Here is a 20,759-nt window from a genome sequence, read left to right as displayed (position 1 = left end):
TAATGTTAAAAAAAGTTTTATTCATTTAGAATCAAGTGAATCGGTCTACAGGTCTATGGTTTAATATGTGTTATTTTTGTACTTTAATTCCGATATGTATAGCATAAATTATAATATACAAATCATATGGGGTGGTTCAATTTAAGTTAATAATAAATAAAGTAATAAATTAATTGAGTAAAACTAAAATATCGAAGTATGCCTAGATATTGCTTGTGTTTGATTATTTCGTAAGTGTGAGAAACACAACAGAGACTAAATAATTAAACCTACTTTAGTCTTATTACACAAATAAAAACATTTAACCTGATTAGTGAGACAATATCTGAGTATTTACTATAACTTATCAGCTACAATAGTCACAGATAATTTTTTATCAGGCCACGAGAATGTTTTTGGTAAAGAAAGGGCTTCTGGACTTGCCAGAACTTGAAAAGTAACCGCCATATCCTGAGCTAAACCATCAGTGATAAGGATTTGTAGCCATGAGCCTTGAGCAACATAAGGGTGTTCTGAGTCCACCAACGTCCCAGTAACTGTATTCGCCACTAGTGTTATAGCAGTTTCGCCCAACACCGACTTGAATGTGAAGTGTCTGCCATGTCGTACTCGTCCCCTTTTAAATAAAAGTATATAAATTTAAAAAATCCAACCAATAAAATCTTTTCACCTAATGGCCAGTGGAAGTAAGCTCCCAGCTTCTAAATTAAAAACCAAATGAACGCCTTCTAGTTTCTTAACGTGTAATAATTCCGTTGACTCTAGAACCCCTGAACTACCTCTAATTTCGTCCATTTTAAAATTGGTACTACTGGAACGGCTCTGTTCAAAGTTGCCACTCTGGAGCGGCTTTTGGCCCACAAGAGTAGAATCATCTTGAGTTGATTGGAAATTGTCACAGTCGGTTTTTTCTTTCAAATGCATGATATCAATGCGAGTTGGATCTTGCTCAACCCATGAACATCTAGCACTAACTCCGCTCAAATTTGAGCCTTCCAACTCAAACCCTCGCTCGACTTCTTCATGGGCGTTTAAGTCAAGCTCAAAGATGCTTTCTCCTCGTCTCATGTCCGTGATAAACCATAGCCCACCAGCGCTAGAAATTCATTTTTATTTTTATTGAAACTGATTGGTGTTGGACTTACGAGGGTACTCTACTAATCATATCAAGGACTCCCGCCCCATTCCACTGCTGCGCTGCTTTCAATTCCTCGGCACAAATCCCAACAATTTGGACAAAATCTACGGAACCAAAAGGAGTCTGTATTGATTTTAAATGGACATCGGTGGTCATCAGCATGTGTTGTATTCGCGATTCGCTGTTGTCTAATGCACAGTGCCAGGAGACATGGTCACCAGCACAGAGGGTATTACCTGAGGTGTACATAAATATTTAGCTCAGAAAATTAAAAAAATAAATAATGCAGACCTGATTGGAAAACATATTTAGCTAAAGACTGCATCAAAGTTGCCGGCCAGGTTGGTGGTGCTGTTTCTTCAGGTTCCCGTTTTAGCCTAAATGTTAGCTCAAAACCAAAACCCGAAACACCATCAGCACCTGACACGTCGTGTACTCGTCCGTCACCGTGTAGGTCCGATAGACCAAAACTACAATTTGTATTAATATTAAAAGTTTTAATTGATAAATTATCACCTTATGTAGTGCCAATGAGGAGGAATGTTTTCTTGTGGAATGCCTGGATTTGCATACATTGATATGTAATCTAAAGGATCTGGCCCTCCCAGCCTATAACAGAGCAAAAAAATTAATAAAAAACGCTTCCCCTGTTTCAAAATAAAAATAGGTGGAGTTCAACTCCCCTGTTTACATACAGGAAGTAGACTTGAATCTCGTACTATAAATAGAATTTGAGTCAAATTCTAACTTTTTATGATAATTTAACATAAGAATGATCAAAATATTTATATAAATGTAAAATGTAATAAAATGTAAATGCTTTATTATTATGTAATTATGACAAAAAAATTGTGAAAATCACTTGCCAATATTTGATGAGAGCCGTAACTTGCAGGGGGTTAACTTGGTCGGGGTAAATTTTCCTACATAGTGTGTACAAGGACTCTAATCCTGCTGGTGTCGGTGGTAAAATGTTCATTGGGGGTCCATGGGGCAGAGCAGCAGCTTCATTCATTGTTCTGTTTTGCACCGTAAATAACTCAAAACTTTAAAAACTAACATGTTTACTTACTAAAAATCCAGAAAAATTATTCTACTTGGCAAATTGTTTCCACTTTAAAACATTTTACACTTCCTTCCACACCAATAAAAGAAAATATTTCAAGAATGCAGGAACAACTTTTAGGCAACCCGCCAAACAAAACAAAAGTAGCCTGGCTCGGCAACATAGAGACGAAAAATTTCCCCAGTTGTCATTCGACAAGTGGGTGCAATGGGAAGTTTTTCATGTTGTCAGGTTGCTTGTCAAAGCGACAATTAAACTAACCTCCAATCCAGGCAGTCAAAACTTTTTATATTTCTCAATACTCGTTGCGAAATTATTATTGTTGAAACACTTGTTGTAATCTTCGCGGTCTTTCACAAAATAGCGTTAGTTTCCGTGATTGTGTAATGTAGGTGTTGAGTACGGCATCGATCGCCACAATGCTGGATTCTTCGCCTGAAGATGAAGATTTTCCTGGCCGGCTTTTACATCAGGTCTGTTACGTTATCCTAATCATGTATAACAATTTGATTGTATTTTTTAAGGCCGCATTATGGGACAACACACATTTACTCATGGATTTGTTAGAAGGGGGCCAACAAGCTTTCCTAAACTCGCAAGACAGTTGGGGGAGAACTCCTCTACATGCAGCAGCTATTAATGACAATTCCGGGTGTTTGTCAATCTTATTGAATGCAGGTGCAGATCCTAACATTCGTTGTGGCCCAAGAGGCGATCAAAAGGTTTGCATTTGCTTAATTTTATGCTTTTTATAGTAACATAACTGAACTTGTTTCAGATTCCTTTGCATTTAAGTGCAGAACATGGTCATAGTAGCAATGTCTCAGTATTACTGCAGCATGATTCAGATATTCAAATTTTGGATGCAAATGGAATGGCTGCTCTTGATTTAGCCGAAAAAGCAGGACATGTGAAATGTGTAACACTGTTGAAAGAAGCCGTGGGTGAGTAAATGATCAATACTGTTTTCTCAAATTATGTATAAATAGAATTGGCTCCCTAGTTTTAGGTTTCTTTTAAATTAATGATTTTCAATTGTAGTCTTTATAAGTCATTTTTAATAAAAATCGTTTTGTAACAAATATCAAGTTTCTTGAGAAGCTTTAATAGTATATTAAAATACGAGTTGGAGAGGACATCTATTCAAGCAGGAGTTTGAAATTCCCATACAAACCGCATGGCGGCGTGTTCTGTATTTTGCGCTTTTTGTGCTGTTTTTAAAGGAAAAAAGACAATTTTCAAATTTAGAGAATTTTGCGTCAGTTGGTGACACTTGAACTCGAACTGGTATTTACAGTAATTGTGTGTAATCTGGAAATGAATCCTCAAGTTTTTTTTGGATACTGGATATTCGGGAATTTGGTAAAAAAATTAAAAGCATTTTACTTTTAACGACATTGTCACTAACATTAAAAACATAAAATACTTCACACACTAAGGTGTTAACTCACTTTGAGAAGAGTTTGTTACATAATAGCGTTGTTAAAGAGGCAAAATAGAAAATAGTACATTAAAAAACAAGTTTCATAAGACCAGTCTTAAAGAATGAGTGATTCAAATAAGTTTTTTTTTATACTATTTTCAGTAATTTGTCTTCTTTATGCCGTTTTTAAACAAAAAAAATTACTTTAGTCGATTTAGAAATTGATGTGATGTTTGGTAGTCTTAATTTTAAAAGTCAAATTTGATATAGTCTATTAGAGAATAAAAATGGAGGAAAATTACAAAAAAGCATATGAAAAGTGCACCAAAAACCATTTAAATGGTGTCGAGAATTTGGTAATTAATTAGTTTGTTTTTCTAGAGAAGTATTTTATGTTTCTAAACTGTAGTTTTTCTTATATGTATAACTGAAAATTACCTAAATAACAAATTTTTTAAGTGCTTATTTTTATTTAATCCAGAATAGTACTATTTATTTATTTATTTGTTTTTATTAGTGTACAATTTTTTTACATTTCTTACGAAATTTTAAAATATTCAAAAATCTATTGATAATAGTAGATTACATACCGAGGTCAACGACTATCAATGTTTGTATACTAAATTATTTACAATCGTCCTCTTTAAAGAACAGAAAACCAATAAAGAGTTTATCAAATTTTGAAAAACATGACACATGAGAGTTCAGGAAGTGGCCATTTCCCAACCTGAACTGTTAAATAATAATGCTATTATATGCGTATCCAAACACACATAATACTACTCGCATATAATTGCTACTATTCACTCAGGTGATTAAAAAACTCGTCTACGACTCGTTTTTTAAACTTCACCTTTATGAATAATAGTTATCATTATGTGGTCGTTGAATAATATACTAGGTATAGCATATTTGAAAACCAGTTTTACAAATCTTGAACATTAATGTAAATAAAACTCCGAGTTTTTTTCTATTTAAACAATATTCAAAAAAAGAAGCTCCTCGAACTTTTTAAATTAATTTAAACAGATGTTATTTTGGCTGTCTCATGGACTGCAGTTACATAATTTTAATTTAGTTAAAGGATTCTTTATTGACGACATAGATTAAATTATGTTGTTTTAGTTTTGCATTAATAATGCACTTAACTCCAATGTACATAACATGCAACTAAAGTGCTATGAAATGCTATCGACATCGCGACGCTAATACGTAAAACGTATTATGTAAATCATTTATAAAAATACAACGCCCACTGCCAACAAGTTATGTGTTTACGAAATGTTGTTATCATTTTTCATTTCCTAGACATCTTCCGCTTTTTATATTATCCTCAAATGAGATTTTATTTTGACAAATTAAGGTTTCTGTGGTCTAAAATTAGCCAATGAAGCCATTCAATTATCTTTCCAAAAATGAGGGTATTTTATTTGTTTTGTTAATAGCGTTTTACTATCAAAAAAGTGTTTTTTATCAATATTATCGTCGCGAATCATTATAGTTGCTAAAGCGCGTTGAAATTGTTCAATATTTGTAGCATTAATGTTGCCGGAACAAAATCCAAATAACTGTTCGAATTGATAACCTTTCACCATCAATCCACAACAAAATTCTTTATCAAAAGCTTTTTCCCGAGAGTTGAACTTTGTAAAATGTCTCAATTCAGTGTCGCTCGGGCCGCGTACGTATATGCCTCCAACAGCCGAAATAATTAATAACACCGCGGACGGTAACCGTCGCGATAATTCAATGTATGTCGTAATGGCCAGATGCATTTTTACCGCCGTTTTAGTGCTAATCTTGACAATTTTAATCATTTTATTAATACATAGGAAGTTTAATTTCACGGGCTGGTTCAACACAGGAAATTAGCGGGCGACACTATTCATTCTCTAATCGTAAGTAATAGGAGAGTTTATTTTTCAATCCGGTTTACAACAACCGCAAAGATCCAATTGATTGGGGCGTAGATTTTGTTACACTGTTGCGTCCTTGTTACGGTTTGCAGTCTTATTGATTTTCGTACCAGCCACCCCTTAGAGCTTACACCAACAGCTGTTCGGAGGGGGTAAATGTGGTGACATGTGGATTGTTTTAATACATCCGTGAATTTTACTATTTTTTTTTATAAAAGTATTTTCATAATGGCGAGAAAAATTAAACGACACAACACATCTCCGGAATTAGCCTTCGACGCCTGTGATTACTTTACCGACGATTTGAGCAATTTTAACGTAGAATTAGGCACGAATCACTGATTATTTTTTTTCAATAATTAGCAAATTGTTTTAGATGCGAGAGAAAAAGCGAGACTTGATATTCATGCAGCGCTTAGGGATGCCTGCTGTCAAGGAGATGTGAACTCAGTTTCGTCACTTTTGGCTTCTTTATCCAAAGATGCCGAACTTATTGTTAATATGGCTCCGAGTGGAGCGAGTACTTTACTATTTACGTAAGTTATATTTGTTTTATACTACAGATAACAAGAGATAATATTACAGAGCTTGTCAGACGGGGTGCAAAGATATCGTTAAAGTACTACTAGATTATGGAGCTGATGGGCGGTACCACCCTGTTACGAAATATTCGCCGCTTTATATTGCCTGTCACTATGGACATAGAGATATTGTAGAAATGCTTCTCTTGCGATTTCCCGAACTCATACAGGTACTGTTTAAAGTCGTTAAAGAAAGTACTATCGAGTTACCAAGGACAATCAACTAGAATATCAAGTTCAAAATAAAAAATTGCATTGTTTATAATAATTTTTCCTGTGACCGTTTATTAACGAGCTTCATTAACGAGTACAAAATTATGCATTAATGCTGTGTCTTTATTAATAAACGATCTTAGTATAGGCAACCAAACATGCAAGGTATCCATGGTTACTGTAGATTAGACAACCAAATATACATTTTAAGCAATTTGATATTTGTCGACTTGATATTTGAAATTTATAATTTATGAAATTGAGATTTTCTAATTAACTAAAGTACTAAAGAGTAGGCGACGATTAATATTCTACAGTTGGCAACACTTTGGCTGGGAATCTGGGCTGGAAAATTTCCACACAAACTGAAAGTCAAAATGACCATTCACAGTTTTCGTCTTGTACAGTATTTTTGTAGTAACTTACAACAATAAAAATAGTCTGCTGTAAAGTGAACATTATTTCACTCAAAATGAATAAAATGCAAACTTGTCAAAGTTTGAAGTCAAAAATCAGGATTGCTATCTAAAGGATTTTAATCACCGTCTACTCTAATTTATTTATTTTTTTCGATCAGATGGTACAGTTGGAGACAAAATACTTTGGTCGCCAATGACATTAAATTGGAAAGCATGCTTTAGGACTGTTAACCTTATTTTTAGCTACTGTCAATCATAGTTGACAAGTTGTATGTACATATTTTTGATAGGAAAATACAATAGCTGTCATTAATTTGAAATTATCATTCATTTTAACGTTAAAGCTTGAGCTAATATGCTCGTCTCAGTCGAGACGCTAATATGTTCGAAAAGATAATAAAAATTTTATCGTCGTGTACAATATAAAATTTTATTCAATCCTCACTAATTTTGTAGCCAATTTGGTCGATATTTATAAATGTCAAAGTAAAATTCAACAATGAAATCTAATGTCAAAGATCGTTAGCAACTAACAACCGCACATATACAACAATGGATGTATTTTTTCTCATTTAGACGATAAAATTCCATTTTAACATGAAGAAAAGAGTAGATAAAATTCAATTTTAACGTAGAGGATTGAATAAAATTTATTGTTCGGCACTGGAATATGGTGTCACGTGAGACTATTTATTTATTTTTGTTATTATAAAAAATTTTGCGTGTTTTGTTGTATTGCAAAGCAAAACACTTGAATTAAAAACCAGTAATTTGTGGAAATATTTTATAAATAAATAAAACGGAAAAACATTTTTATAAAATCTTTTAGCAACACACTGTGGAGAGATGGCTGCCGATCCATGCAAGCGCCATCAATGGTCACGTGGACGTATTGGAACTGCTTTTCCACTTTCCATACCCTTCGCACGTTTTACGCAAATTTAGGTACATTTTCCGCGTTTTTTAAAATTTGTTTATTACAATAAATTTCAGAGATGGCAGCGAACAATGGGAATATTTTATGCCTTTTGACATTAATGAACGAGACGCCACTGGACAAAATATTTTATACATGGCTTGTTTAGTAGGAAATAAGAAACTTTTAGATGTGATATTAAAATTTAAAGTTAAAGCTACTAGAATACAACCTGATGACGAAGTGACGCCTGTTTCCGAAAACAATGTGATTTTAAGTCCCACCAAACGTCGTATTTCGGATGGAATTCAATCGATTTTGTCTAAATTAAATCTGTCGAGAGATAATTCAAGTGAAATTGATGTAATTCGTTTTAATTGTCTTTAATTGTTGTATTAATGTAAAATATTTAGGTTGATCCGAACAGTGCTATGATTTGCCCTTTACGAATCGATATGTATTGTAACAATAACACAGAAACGGCTCTGCACGCTGCTATTAAAGGCAAACATTACGATATAGCATTAGCATTACTGAATGCTGGAGCGAATTCAAATGCTGTGATCAAAGCCTACCATGACATGGAGGTGTAACATCAAAAATCTAAAAATTTCGTAAATTGACTATTGTATTTCAGAATTTAAGTTGTTGTTCCGTTGAGGAAGATTCTAATTACTGTCAATCGACCGGTTTAGTCGAAGCTTGCCGCAATCGTGATGTTCCTATAGTCGATCTCTTACTCAAATATGGCGCCCGAGATGACGAATGCAAAGCTCTATCAGTCGCCGTACAAAACAAAGACGAAACACTAACAGCCAAACTTTTATCTACGAAAGCTCATCCGGACCCAGAATACAAAATCAACAAAAAAGCAATGACCGAAAACGTGAACTCGTCACAATTTACAATTTTTTCAAATGTTACGAACTTGACATACAGCGCCCTCTTTCCCAACACCCCTACTATGATCAACTGGCACAACCAGAGATGCAACCTGACCCAAATACGCACCCAGTGGTTAACCGATGCCGCTTTACATCTCAACCAGAAGCTCAAACAAAATCCTCGAAGTTACGACATTGCTCTATATGCGATTACTCGGCTCGATGTCTCAAATAACAACCTAACATCGGTACCACTGGCTGTTTTTCAGTTATACAGTTTAAGATACCTAAATATCGGTCAAAATAAAATCGAAAAATTACCGACTCCGGTTGTCTCACCTACCAAGAAAGGTGTACGCAAGAAAACCGCTCATGAAGAATTGAATTACTCATGCCCTGTGTTGGAAGAATTATACTTGCAAGATAACAGGCTTGATCACATTCCGGAAGCTATATTTCGGTTACCCTCGTTGGTAACTCTTGTCGTGTCTAATAACAAGTTACAGCAACTTCCCTATAACATGTGGTTGGCCCCGAAATTGAAGGAGTTGAATGCTTCTTTTAACTTGCTTAAAGAGTTACCAACAAATATTTCGGAGGTGAGTCAGATGGTGTTTTTGATTCTTTCTCAAGTGACTTGTAGATGCAAGAAGAGTGTGATAAGATGAGTGTGAGTTCGAGCGACAGTCAATTGTCTAGTCACTGTGACCACGATTTGGAGAGCGAAGTTCGATGTGACTTTGACTTGGACTCGAAATATCTCTCAAGTGATGAAAACAGCCAATGTGTGAGATACAGGAAAAAAGAGCGCTCTTTTATGTAAGTTTTAATCTAATTACACAGAACGACAAAAAAAAAGTCATGTCGTGACAACTTGACAAATTTTATATCATATTGTTCGTCTCAGTGAGACGAATCAAATGCACTAAAAAAATTTCAAAAAGTCCACACACTTTGAACTAAATATTTTTTTCTAATTTAAATGAATTTAAAATACTTTAACATTAAAAAATCATTACTCAATAACTATTAGGCCGATTTTCTTCAAGTAAAGACCATTCTAAAGGGATGGACTTGCCCTTTAGAATGATATGCAATTTGAAATTGAATATTGGCAAACTTTTCTTCGAACAGTGTTCGAAGAAGTTCGAAGTAAATCGAAATAATCTAAGAAAAACCCTAGGAGTAATTTTTTTATCATTACCATCGTGTAGAGCATCTCTTTATTAGTTGTAATCCAAATTTTCAAAAGAATATACCGAGTAGTTTTCAAGATATGATTTTTTGAAGTTAAGGTTTGCTAATCAAGCATTGCTCCATATAGGAGAAATGCATGTTAATCTTACTTAAAATTGCATTTTTATAAAAGTATTTGTTTTAAGACTCTTCTTTTGCTTAAAAATGGTCAATTGCACCTTTTTTGTTCTAATTAGAATAAACAAAAACTGTTTCTTTACTTAAAACAAACAAAGAGTATCTGCGTACTAATTAAAACAAATAAAGAGTTTTTTTGTTCTAAAAATGAACACTGATCATTGAGCAAAAAGGATCTAGAAGTTTAAAGCAGTAGCTTTAAATTTAAGAACAAATCTTTTTCAAATTAAATCACTTTCCATTCAGATTCCAACTTGTTCACTTTGTTCTAGCTTTCTGAATTTTTTCGTAGAATGAATCGTAGAATGTTCCAATAAAATAAAAATGAGAAATCATTTGCTCAGAACATTTTCAAAAAAAGTTCAGAAAGCTAGAACAAAGTGAACAAGAAATCTGAATGGAAAGTGATTTGATTTGAAAAAGATTTTCCTCGTGCCTTAAACTTCTAGTTCCTCTTTGCTCAATGATCAGTGGTCATTTTTACAACAAAAAACTCTTTATTTGCTTTAATTAGTACGCAGGTACTCTTCATTTATTTTAAGTAAACAAACGGTTTTTGTTTATTCTAATTAGAACAAAGAAGGTGAAATTGACCATTTTTAAGCAAAAGAAGAGTCTTAAAACAATTACTTTTATAAAAATGCAATTTTAAGTAAGATTAACATGTATTTCTCCTATATGGAGCAATGCTTGAGTAGCAAACCTTAACTTCAAAAAATCATATCTTGAAAACTACTCGGTATATTCTTTTGAAAATTTGGATTACAACTAATAAAGAGATGCTCTACACGATGGTAATAATAAAAAAATACTCCTAGGGTTTTTCTTAGATTATTTCGATTTACTTCGAAAAAGTTTGCAATATTCAATTTCAAATTGCATATCATTCTAAAGGGCAGGTCCATCCCTTTAGAATGGTCTTTACTTGAAGGAAATCGGCCTAATAGTTATTGAGTAATGATTTTTTAAAGTTAAAGTATTTTAAATTCATTTAAATTAGAAAAATATTAATTAGATCAAAGTGTGTGAATGTGGACTTTTTGAAATTTTTTTTAGTGCATTTGATTTGTCTCACTGAGTCGAACAAAATGATATATAATTTGTCAAATTGTCACGACATGACTTAATTTGTCTGTGTTATGAAACTTGTTTTTTCAATTGTTTTGTAGTCAATTTGATTTGGCTAAACACCACATTTGGAGCAAAAACGTGGAAGTGACTGAGCAAATTCTCCACACTGATGAGACAGTTACCGAGCAATCGTCAAAACTATCAGCCCTGAATTTGGCCCACAACCTTTTCACCAGTATTCCTGTGGTGTTGCCTTGTTTGGCGGTCAATTTGACCCGTTTAAACATGGCTTTTAACTCATTGCGATCAATGTCACACATTACCAGCTATCCGAGTTCCTTGAAACAGCTAGATTTGAGTCACAATCAAATCACTTGTTGGCCAAGTTTGCCACAAGTCGAGGCACAGGATGTCATGGAATTGGCAAATATTGCTTGTTATGCTAGTAGTGTGGGGCCGAGGGAAAAAGTTTCGGGAATTGCCGGTGAGTTTGGTGTTGGTTGGTTTTGATAATGGTTTTGGTCAGCTCGTAGACAACCGGGCCGGTCTGTGCGAAACACGGTTTTGCATTCGGTTTGTTCGCATCGACGGCATTTGAAGTTGGATAGTTTGAGGACTCTGATTTTGGCTGATAATCAGTTAAGTCGAATTCAGTTAAGTACGGATGACGATGGGGATGTTAGTGCTGTGGAGGAGGAGGATCTAGAACGTGTAAGTGTAAGCCGATTTCTGGTTGTTACTCCAAGAGTGATATTATCGAAGTTTTTCTTTTGATTGTGCAGCGCAAAGAAATTAATACGCATTTTGAAGATGACTTTATTTGTGTATCTTTTCCCAAGGTTGAGGGGGTATGTTTTTTGAATGAGCAGAGCTTTCTGTCGAAAGCAAGTTTAGCTTAAGCTTGTTGTGTGTTTGGGTTTAGGGAGGTTCATTGATGTTCATTTTCTAGAATCCGGCTGCGGGGAAGGCACGTTTGATGTTCCCCAATTTATCAATGTTAGATGTTAGTAACAATAACTTGAAAGACATTCCTGTAAATATCAACGAACTCAGTAACTTATCCGTCCTGAATATAAGTGGGAATCTAGGCAAGTATCTATTTGACGGCCACTTGTTGGACTGATATACCACGAACAAATTATAAAATTAGCTCGGTTTATATTTTTAGACATTAATGAACTCCCACCACAAATGGGTCTACTATCGCGGTTATGGAATCTCAACACGCGCGGATGTTCTTTGCAAGATCCCTTAAAATCGATGATTGATAGTAAAAAGTACAAAACAATGGATATTGTGGGTTATTTGAAATCGGTCCTTGAAGATGCGAGACCTTATGCTCGTATGAAATTAATGATTGTGGGAGTGCAGGGAATTGGGAAAACGAGCTTGTTGGAACAGTTGAGGCAGGAGGGGATAACGAGAAAACGACCAGAGGTAAAATTGCGCATTATGATAACATGTGTCAAGAGTGCTGTGAAAATTTCATGAACTATGGACCAGTTTCATATTCGAATTAAAGAGACTTTAAAGTTAATGTTGGTTTAGAATGTGCTAATTACTACGAACTTGTTGAGAAAAATTTCACTTTTTAAACCCATTAATTCAATTATGAAACTGGTTTTACGTCTTATTGCCTAATTTGTTATGTTGTGTTCAAAAATTGGTTTTGACATTTGATGTCTCTTTATTCAGACACTCGTTATGTAGACTGTTTTTTTTTTTTATAAAGGAATGATTTTCTTCTAATATTGTTTTATGACTTTAATGAAGAGTAACGTGGCTTAAGAAATGTTATTATAACTCTTCTTTTTAAAATTGGTTTTAAAACTAAAATGTTAAAAAACAAATAAAAAGTTTGTAAAATTTAGCGTGAACTTGAAAAGTTCTAATGACAGTTTCCGTGAAAGTTTCAATGAAAATATTGAAAAGTTGCAAAGGTATAAATTTCATAAACTACCCACTATAATTAAAGTTTATGAAATTTATACCTTTGCAACTTTTCAATATTTTCATTGAAATTTTATTTCAACTTTGTCAATTCTATTAAAACATTTTGAGCCCAGATAATATTGACACTTTTTTTAATATTATTTTATACTATCTTGTTTTAAAATACAGCGTGATCATTTAGGACTGTTTAATTGGCAACAGATTTGAAAGTATTTTTGTTAATAATTTGTAACACTGCAACCGGATACCGTTTTGCTTGACAAATACTTGACGTACAATCTGTCAAGATTGTTAAATTGTTGTTAATCAGAAGCATACTTCAGTGGCATCCTTCAAAAATTCAAATCAGGATTGCCAACAAATTTTTTCGTTCTTGATCACGTTGATTTATATGAACATATTTTTTTAATAAACGTCTTTGTTTCTTTCAAGTTTATAATAAAGGTTAGAAAAAGATTCTAAATATTTGGCAAGTGCAAAAAAGCCATCAAAAATTTCATAAAACTTTTCATGAAGTATTTGGCAATTAATTTTCATGAAACTTTACAATACTAGTAACATTGGTAGAGCCTAATTTGCAGCATTTAATAATTCATTCTTAAGCATTAAAACTTAAAAAACATGATAATTAGGAACTTGAAATATCATTTTTGTTAAGAAAGACCAAGTTAGACAATGTTGTGCACATTTTCAGCATTGGGCAAAACGAATGGGCAACAAAAACATAAACGTAAAGACCTCTCGAGGCACAAACATGTCAACAGTTGGTGTAGACATAGGCGACTGGGTGTACGAGAAAAAAGTCCGTAACCAATCATCACACGGTCCTGTAATCTTCAGAACATGGGATTTCGGTGGTCAAAAAGAGTAAGTGCAAAACACCCCAATTTCACTTTTGAAACCACTTGAATCCAGATATTACGCCACCCATCAGTATTTTTTATCAAAACGAAGTTTATATTTAGTCGTTTGGCGAATCACTGACGGTCATCGAGGCATCAACGAAATTTTACAGTGGCTTGTTAACATCCAAGCAAGAGCACCAAACTCTCCTGTAATCATAGTAGGCACACATTACGATGTTGTTCAAGAATGTAATCCAAACATTTCTGAAGAGTACCAACAATTAATTCGCGACAAGTTTATCAATATTGTTGATGCGGAAAAATGCGGATTGCCGCGAGTTTTAGACACGATTGAGATTAGTTGCAGAACTAGACACAATGTCAAATTATTGTGTAATTTGATCTATGATACTGTGTTTAGTTTGCGGCCCCCAGGTGAGTCGAATCATTAAATTTGGAGTAAACAATCATGTTGTTGGTTATAGGAAGCAAAGAATTGTTGTTGGAACAAAAAGTGCCAGCTACGTATTTAGCACTGGAGGATGTTGTTAATCACATCGCGGCTGAAAGACGGGTCAATGGGCTTGATCCGGTACTAAATGCGGAACAGTACCGGACTATCGTAACCACAGAGATGCAGCAACGTTTCAATCGAGTTTTCCGGGATTGGGCGGAACTTCACCAAGCCACCTTGTTTTTACATGATAATGGTGCTCTAATCCGACTTTTATTATTGATTTTTACATATTGTAATTGTAGGTGTGTTATTACACTACGACGATGCAACATTGAAAGATTTGTATTTTTTGGACCCCCAATGGTTGTGCGATATGTTAGCACACGTTGTCACAATTCGTGAGATTAATCCGTTTGCGCGTTCCGGTGTCATGAAACTCGATGATCTCAAACACATTTTCAAAGCTAGTAGTATAGGACCTATGGATGCTCGAGGTTACATCGTAAATTTGTTAAATAAATTTGAAGTTGCACTAACTTGGGATTCTCGAACTTTATTAATTCCGTCACTGTTACCCTCAGAGGAGGATATTCTCCTGGCGCAAATGTATCCGGGACAATTTCACCCCTTAGTTAAGGTTAAAGTGCCGTTAAGGTCACGTGGATGGGCAATCAGAAATAAAAAAATAACGGTTTCACCCAAGTCAGTTTTGTATCGAGATTCCGGGAACCAAGGCAAGTTTCAAATGAGTTTGCCGTCGACTTCGTCTTCAAAAAATGGTCGGTGGTTAATTTGAAACTTATGGGTTTTTCATACGTAATTTTGTAGAAGAAATTGAAGAAGAAGCAAAGTATCAAGTAACGAGTTCATCAACTGACAAATCCATAACCCGACTTCTTCTAATGTCGTACTTCCCATCAGGGTTTTGGTCAAGACTTATTTCACGAATCTTAGCCGATGACAGTATTATTGATATTATAAGATCGTTTTTTGTTCTTCCGAAAGAGGTGGCGCAAGACCTAGAATTGGTCAAGTTGCTAGATTTGAAAGCAGAATGGGTGCTTTGGCAAACTGGTCTTCAGTTGAAATACGGCGATATAACATTGTTTCGAATGAGGGAAATCTTGCACAACTCTTCGTCCTTCTACCGACAATTAAAGTGAGTTATAATTTGGTTTTTGGTTCAGTTTGACATAAAAATTGTAGATTCCGTTTGAAACAAGACGGAGTTTGGTGTGACGTCGACCTCCAAAACTCCTCAATTCTCGAAATCCACTTCCCTGTCGACTCTTTGGTTATCAAACCAGTTGACACACTAAAGACCGATCTAGTGATCAACTGCACTCCGGAATCAACAGCACAACTTCTTGCTTTAGCTGTCGATCACGTCGATATTCTTTTAGAAGATTGGTACCCGACTCTTGGAACCCGATTTGTGCATACCTCCGAAGGCAAATTTTTGGTCACTCGGCTTGTGCCCTGTCCTCGTTGTTTGCAACAGACGAGCGATATTGATCCAAATTTTCCAAACACACCTGACGTTGGACCGAATAAAAACTTCCTAGATGCGATGAATCAAGTAGACGCCGAAGGTGATCGTTATCGGATTCGCAAGTCGCAAGAGTCGTATACTTCAGAGTGTGATAGTGGTGTTGGGCCGGATTCGACCGGTTCGAGTCGTATGCCGTCAATGGAAGGCCATCCAGGAGTCCAAACCGAAGATGTTAACGCTAATAATCAACTGTACTACTCTTGGATGGTCGAGGAGTGTATTTTGGCGTCGTATGGAACGAAATGTGTGGTGTGTCCCACTCATGGTGACGTTTCTTTAGCTAGGATAGCCCCTGATACTGTAAAAACAAAAAATTTATATTCTGAGACAGTTTTGAAGTTTTATTTGTAGATTTTTTTGGATTTGGGCGAACGTTATATCATCCGATCCGAGAACGTTAAACGTGGCCGATTATTAGGCCGTGGTGCTTTTGGTTTTGTTTTCAAGGGCACTTGCAAGGTTCGCGGTAGCAATACTATGATCGATGTTGCAATGAAAATGTTGCAACCTGTACCACCTGGCCCCAATGCTCGTCAATCGGCGATTGTGGCCTACAAGGCCGCTCAAGGCAAATGGGACCGCGATCCCCTTCAATACGCTTGCAAAGCCTACTGTACTGCTCGACAAGAACTTAACATTTTGTTGTCTTTGAGACACCCAAATATCGTCCCGTTTGTGGGTGTTTGTACCAGTCCGTTGGCTATAGTTCTCGATCTTGCACCTCAAGGTGCTTTGGATCTGGTTTTGAGACATTATAGAAGGTCAGGGGCGAAAGTGGGGCCTTACACCTTACAAGCAATCATACTACAAGTGAGTAACAAATAATGAAATATTTTTGATTGGCTAGTGTTATAGGTTGCCAAAGCAATCGAGTATTTGCACCGCCAACACATCATTTATCGTGACTTAAAATCGGAAAATGTGTTAGTTTGGGAAATGCCACCCCCGTTTGTCGACCACCCCGACCATCCTGTTCACATCAAAGTGGCAGATTATGGCATAAGTCGGCTTACTTTACCTTCAGGTGCTAAAGGTTTTGGTGGTACTGAAGGGTTCATGGCACCTGAGATTATGCGGTATAACGGAGAGGAGGAATATACCGAAAAAGTTGATTGTTTTTCTTTCGGAATGTTTATTTATGAGTTGTTGACGTTACATCAACCGTTTGAGGGGCACGAGTCGGTCAAGGAATGTATTTTAGAAGGCGGTAGACCGCCATTGACTTACAGGGTACTGTTTTTGCGGAAAGTTGGTGCACCAATTATAACAAACATTTCAGGAGACTTTATATCCTAGTTACTTTTTGGATTTAATGGTTTTATGTTGGTCACAGCAACCGAAAGATAGGCCATCGGCCAGTCAAATTGTTTCAATAGCTAGTGCTCCCGAATTCACCCACTTGAGTGATGTGACGTCGCTGAAGCATGAATCGTCGGTTGTGGCAACAGCCAGTGCAGCAGTAACTCATATAACAGGTAAAAAACAACTTTTTTTTATATCCTTTAATGGAAAACAGCCATCTGATTCGGTAGAATTCAAAAAGGAAATGTTTTATTTTATTAATTACCAACAATTGACTCGTTAGCAACACAACCATAGTCAGAAATAAGTATGGCATTTAACATGCGTTAATTTTATTTATTAAAATATTGTTAGGTTTTCCACGTTTTCCTTAAGGATACAAAAAATATTGCATGTTCAACTCGTAAGAAAAGTGGTTAACAATGTCGTGAAAGCTTAATTTATTCGCTAATACTCCTAAGTAAATCAATCTGTTTTCACTCAACCACCACTTTTCTTGACTTGTTAAGCAATCTACTATTTTTTCTCTTATATCGAGTGATTCAAAAATGTGTCATTCAAGGTCCAAGGTAACGGTCATGTAACGGTACGCTCAAAATTCATAAATTCTGATTTTGGAGCGCAGTGTAGAGTTTAGTTTAAACCCAAATAACTCGAGAACGCTACATCGATATGAAACAAGAGTACTTTTCTAGGAAAAAATGATTGAGCTTTCAATTTTTGGTATCGAAAATAAGGGTTAATGGGCCGAAAGAAAAGTTATGACCCAAAAACTGAAAGGGAAATGTATAGCTTTTACAAGACTTCCATTTACATCATATCCAAGAGTGTTTTTTTGTCTCTTAACGTGCAAAGTTTCGTAATAATCGGATAAACTATAACAAAAATATTTCCAAAATATCATTTTTTCATATCGATTTTTGGAAAACCAATTTTTCTCTTTTTTGAAATGGGTCAATAAATGCCATTATCGTTCTTCAAAAATTTTCACGGGCGAGGCTTCAGCTTCACTAACCTCGTCCTTTTACTTTTTTACAGAGGAATAATGTTTAAATCCTATTCCTTCTGTATATTTTTCCATTTGTGATAATCAGGAAAAATTTTTAACAGTGAACATTTAAATTTTTTAATCTTGTAAATTTTTTATTTTTTATTTTAAAGTGTAACAATTTTCAATGGCTGATATGGCGCGAGGGTGCCGAAACATGTCCCAACTTCACTAAATAAAATTTATCGATTTGTGGAGTTGACTTTAATAATACTTACTGTGTAAAACTATAAAACATCCACTTTGTGAAGAAAATGGATCGAGTTCTACAATTAATAAATACTATCTATTCTCATTTATTTTGAATACTGATAACAGCTCAACATCTCTTTTCTTGTACAAACTCATTTAAATATAAAAAAATACTAAACATTTATTAACAAAGTTGGCAGAATTTTCTGTGAAATATCAGATAGACGTTAAGTATTGAGGTGTTATCAGTATTGATGAAATTACATCAAGTAAAAATTCATTATACCGTGTGACTGTTACTGATTGTGATTTTTATTTTAAAGTTGGTGTAAAATTAAAATCTTAGTTTGGCAAGCTTGACTCTCAAATACAAATGTAAAGCTTTTATAAGCAGTTGTCAATAATTTGCGATGGGCGACCGCTGGTTTAGCTGTCACCTGATCCACATCCTGATACAATAAATTAGGATTAGCAATAATTCAATGCTGCCAATAGATTTATTTATAGTCACCCGGTATTTACGAACATGTTTTCAATAGTTGAATAAGTTTTTTTTTTACCTAGATGATGGTTTATCCGGTTCTGAAATGTGGCTAATGTGTTCGAATTCTCGAATCGATTTGTTATTGGCGGCAGATCGTGGGTGGCTGCAGTACCACACCATGGCCTTACCGATTAGGGCCACGGCTTCATGTACTGTTGCAAATGCTGTTTGGATTGGCGACTACTCTGGCAATCTTCACGCTTATTCGTATAAAACCGATATTTTATAAAATATTATATCTAAATTGCTGTTTTAGGGCTAGTGACGGCTACCGACTCTTCTCCTACGCACTTGAAACCGAGCCAAACACACAAGTCGAAGCATTGTTGTACCTTCCGCCTTTGAAAAGGGTCGCTTGTGCCCTATCAAATGGCCGTCTGTTTTTAGTTAACTCCGAAGCAGTGCCTACGACACCGACAGCAGCTGAGGGCACTTTTGTGATGACAGAGCTTGGTTCCAATTCGATTATCAACTGTTTGTGTGCGATTTTTAAAGACAATGGAGCGTACGTATGGACCAATTATTAAATACATATTTTCTCAAATTTTCTTATCTAGGGTTTGTGAATTGTGGTGTGGCGAATCGAACGGTCAAATATCGATTTATATAATTAAAGATCACGTGGTTGCCGGTCATGAAACTATGAACCACTACCAACCTATTATAGAACAAGTGAATGTTATGAATTTGATAGCTGCTGATAACCATGTCTGGTCTTATGTACGACCTGGATGTATTATTTATCAGTGGGACCAAAAAAATCGGACCATCATTAATAAACTTGATTGTTCGAAACTGGTGCCGTGTTCTGAAAGCCTTAAAAGTATTGCGATTGAAGAGCATTTAAGTCCCACGAATTGTCAAGTGAGTTTTTTGCGTAGAGTGCGACCATAATTGTGGATTGAAATGAATTGCAGGTTACTAGTTTGGCTGTGCTGAATGAAGAATTGTATATAGGAACAACCTGGGGTTGTGTTATAATCGCCGAGCGTGCTACACTAAGGCCAATCACGATATTTCGGCCTTATGAGGAAGAAGTCAAAGCGATAGTTCCGTTAGCAATGTGTAAAAGTATTAACGAGAGTCATGATAATACGCCGTTGATTGCCACCATTGGTCGAGGGTACAGAAATCTATTGTCTCGATATACAGACGTTCCAATCAGCACTGGACATTCTTTACAGAGTCCAATGTCGAATGCTCCAGTGTTGGCCAATAAGCAAAATATGTTTGTTTTGTTGTGGAGAGCTGAACATTGGAACGCTGTCTGAGTGTCTGTGCATTTTTCATTCCATGGATCTTAAGTGATAATCTAAGTAATACATAATTTGCAATTGTCTTTTTGCGTATGTGATTTTTATTATTATTTTGTATTTTTATTTATATTTTAAGCTGTGATTCTCTCAGTCATTTTAACTTGTTACAAACCTTTTATTGAATAAAATGTTAAGATGTTTTCAAGACTTTTTTTACCTTTCCGTGAAACAACAAAAATCTGCTAATTTATTTTTTACTTAACTCTAATCAATATTTATTTAAAATTGCTGTTGACAGTCAAGGTCAAGTTTCTATATTTAATTACTAATTAAACTGTCAGCAATAATTGGGGACTTACACCAAAGAAAGAAATCAACTAAAAATACAAAAAAACGGATGTTTAGTATTTACTATTAATGAAACAATTGGTGAAATGCATTCAGAGTATGGATCAGTTATCAGTTTTTGGAATTGTTTGTTTTCATTAAAAACTTGCATAAAGTCATAAATGAATATTTCGCATGAAGAGCTTTTCATTTTACGACGCTTTGGTAGTAATCATATTAAACCAATAAACGAATGGTAACAAGCGGTATGATAGCACAAAA

The 20,759-nt window shown here is 35.1% G+C and overlaps 2 protein-coding genes across 5 annotated transcripts; one reads left to right on the top strand and one right to left on the bottom strand.

The window, feature by feature from the left end:
• Window positions 1–2,352, bottom strand: LOC123007358 (suppressor of fused homolog). Its single transcript, XM_044402618.1, has 7 exons — window positions 2,211–2,352; window positions 2,005–2,157; window positions 1,655–1,747; window positions 1,430–1,608; window positions 1,146–1,374; window positions 671–1,096; window positions 1–616 (listed from the first exon to the last, which is right to left on the bottom strand). The coding sequence occupies exons 2-7, from the start codon at window positions 2,151–2,153 to the stop codon at window positions 337–339; spliced, it is 1,356 nt and encodes a 451-aa protein (XP_044258553.1). The 5' UTR covers window positions 2,154–2,157; window positions 2,211–2,352; the 3' UTR covers window positions 1–336.
• A 107-nt stretch (window positions 2,353–2,459) lies between these two features.
• On the top strand, window positions 2,460–20,350 carry LOC123007198 (leucine-rich repeat serine/threonine-protein kinase 1). Of its 4 annotated transcripts, none has more exons than XM_044402336.1 (28): window positions 2,460–2,677; window positions 2,729–2,926; window positions 2,983–3,148; window positions 5,920–6,079; window positions 6,129–6,294; window positions 7,586–7,701; window positions 7,750–8,035; window positions 8,086–8,259; window positions 8,310–9,155; window positions 9,200–9,375; window positions 11,100–11,485; window positions 11,528–11,712; window positions 11,784–11,849; window positions 11,951–12,089; window positions 12,170–12,438; window positions 13,649–13,821; window positions 13,870–14,234; window positions 14,285–14,509; window positions 14,559–15,035; window positions 15,085–15,415; window positions 15,463–16,108; window positions 16,160–16,618; window positions 16,664–17,038; window positions 17,088–17,283; window positions 18,915–19,101; window positions 19,151–19,399; window positions 19,452–19,758; window positions 19,812–20,350. In XM_044402336.1, exons 1-28 carry the CDS (start codon window positions 2,624–2,626, stop codon window positions 20,163–20,165), a joined length of 7,731 nt encoding a protein of 2,576 aa, XP_044258271.1. In that variant the 5' UTR covers window positions 2,460–2,623; the 3' UTR covers window positions 20,166–20,350. The 4 variants fall into 4 exon arrangements, with proteins under 4 accessions (XP_044258271.1, XP_044258270.1, XP_044258272.1 ...); XM_044402335.1 differs by having other exon boundaries at window positions 11,528–11,718; XM_044402337.1 differs by lacking the exon at window positions 11,784–11,849.
• The last annotated feature ends 409 nt before the right edge of the window (window positions 20,351–20,759 follow it).

This window comes from Tribolium madens, unplaced genomic scaffold (genome assembly GCF_015345945.1).
Source record: "Tribolium madens isolate multiple individuals breed KSU strain unplaced genomic scaffold, Tmad_KSU_1.1 Scaffold_3;HRSCAF=73;Tcas5.2_LG2, whole genome shotgun sequence".
Lineage (NCBI taxonomy): Eukaryota > Metazoa > Arthropoda > Insecta > Coleoptera > Tenebrionidae > Tribolium > Tribolium madens.
Note: the sequence above shows the minus strand (reverse complement) of the source record. Positions and strands in the feature narration are given on the sequence as shown.

What these genes read in the sequence shown, in the direction of transcription:
- LOC123007358 (XM_044402618.1), bottom strand. Translation starts at nt 2,153, where the DNA reads ATGAATGAAGCTGCTGCTCTGCCCCATGGACCCCCAATGAACATTTTA. An exon ending in CCTCATTGGCACTACATAAG is followed by an intron (nt 1,609 to 1,654) that starts GTGATAATTTAT and finishes TACAAATTGTAG; the next exon opens with TTTTGGTCTATCGGACCTAC. An exon ending in ATGATTAGTAGAGTACCCTC is followed by an intron (nt 1,097 to 1,145) that starts GTAAGTCCAACA and finishes ATGAATTTCTAG; the next exon opens with CGCTGGTGGGCTATGGTTTA.
- LOC123007198 (XM_044402335.1), top strand. Translation starts at nt 2,624, where the DNA reads ATGCTGGATTCTTCGCCTGAAGATGAAGATTTTCCTGGCCGGCTTTTA. An exon ending in CTTTTCCCAAGGTTGAGGGG is followed by an intron (nt 11,850 to 11,950) that starts GTATGTTTTTTG and finishes TTCATTTTCTAG; the next exon opens with AATCCGGCTGCGGGGAAGGC. An exon ending in ATTTTTAAAGACAATGGAGC is followed by an intron (nt 19,400 to 19,451) that starts GTACGTATGGAC and finishes TTTCTTATCTAG; the next exon opens with GGTTTGTGAATTGTGGTGTG.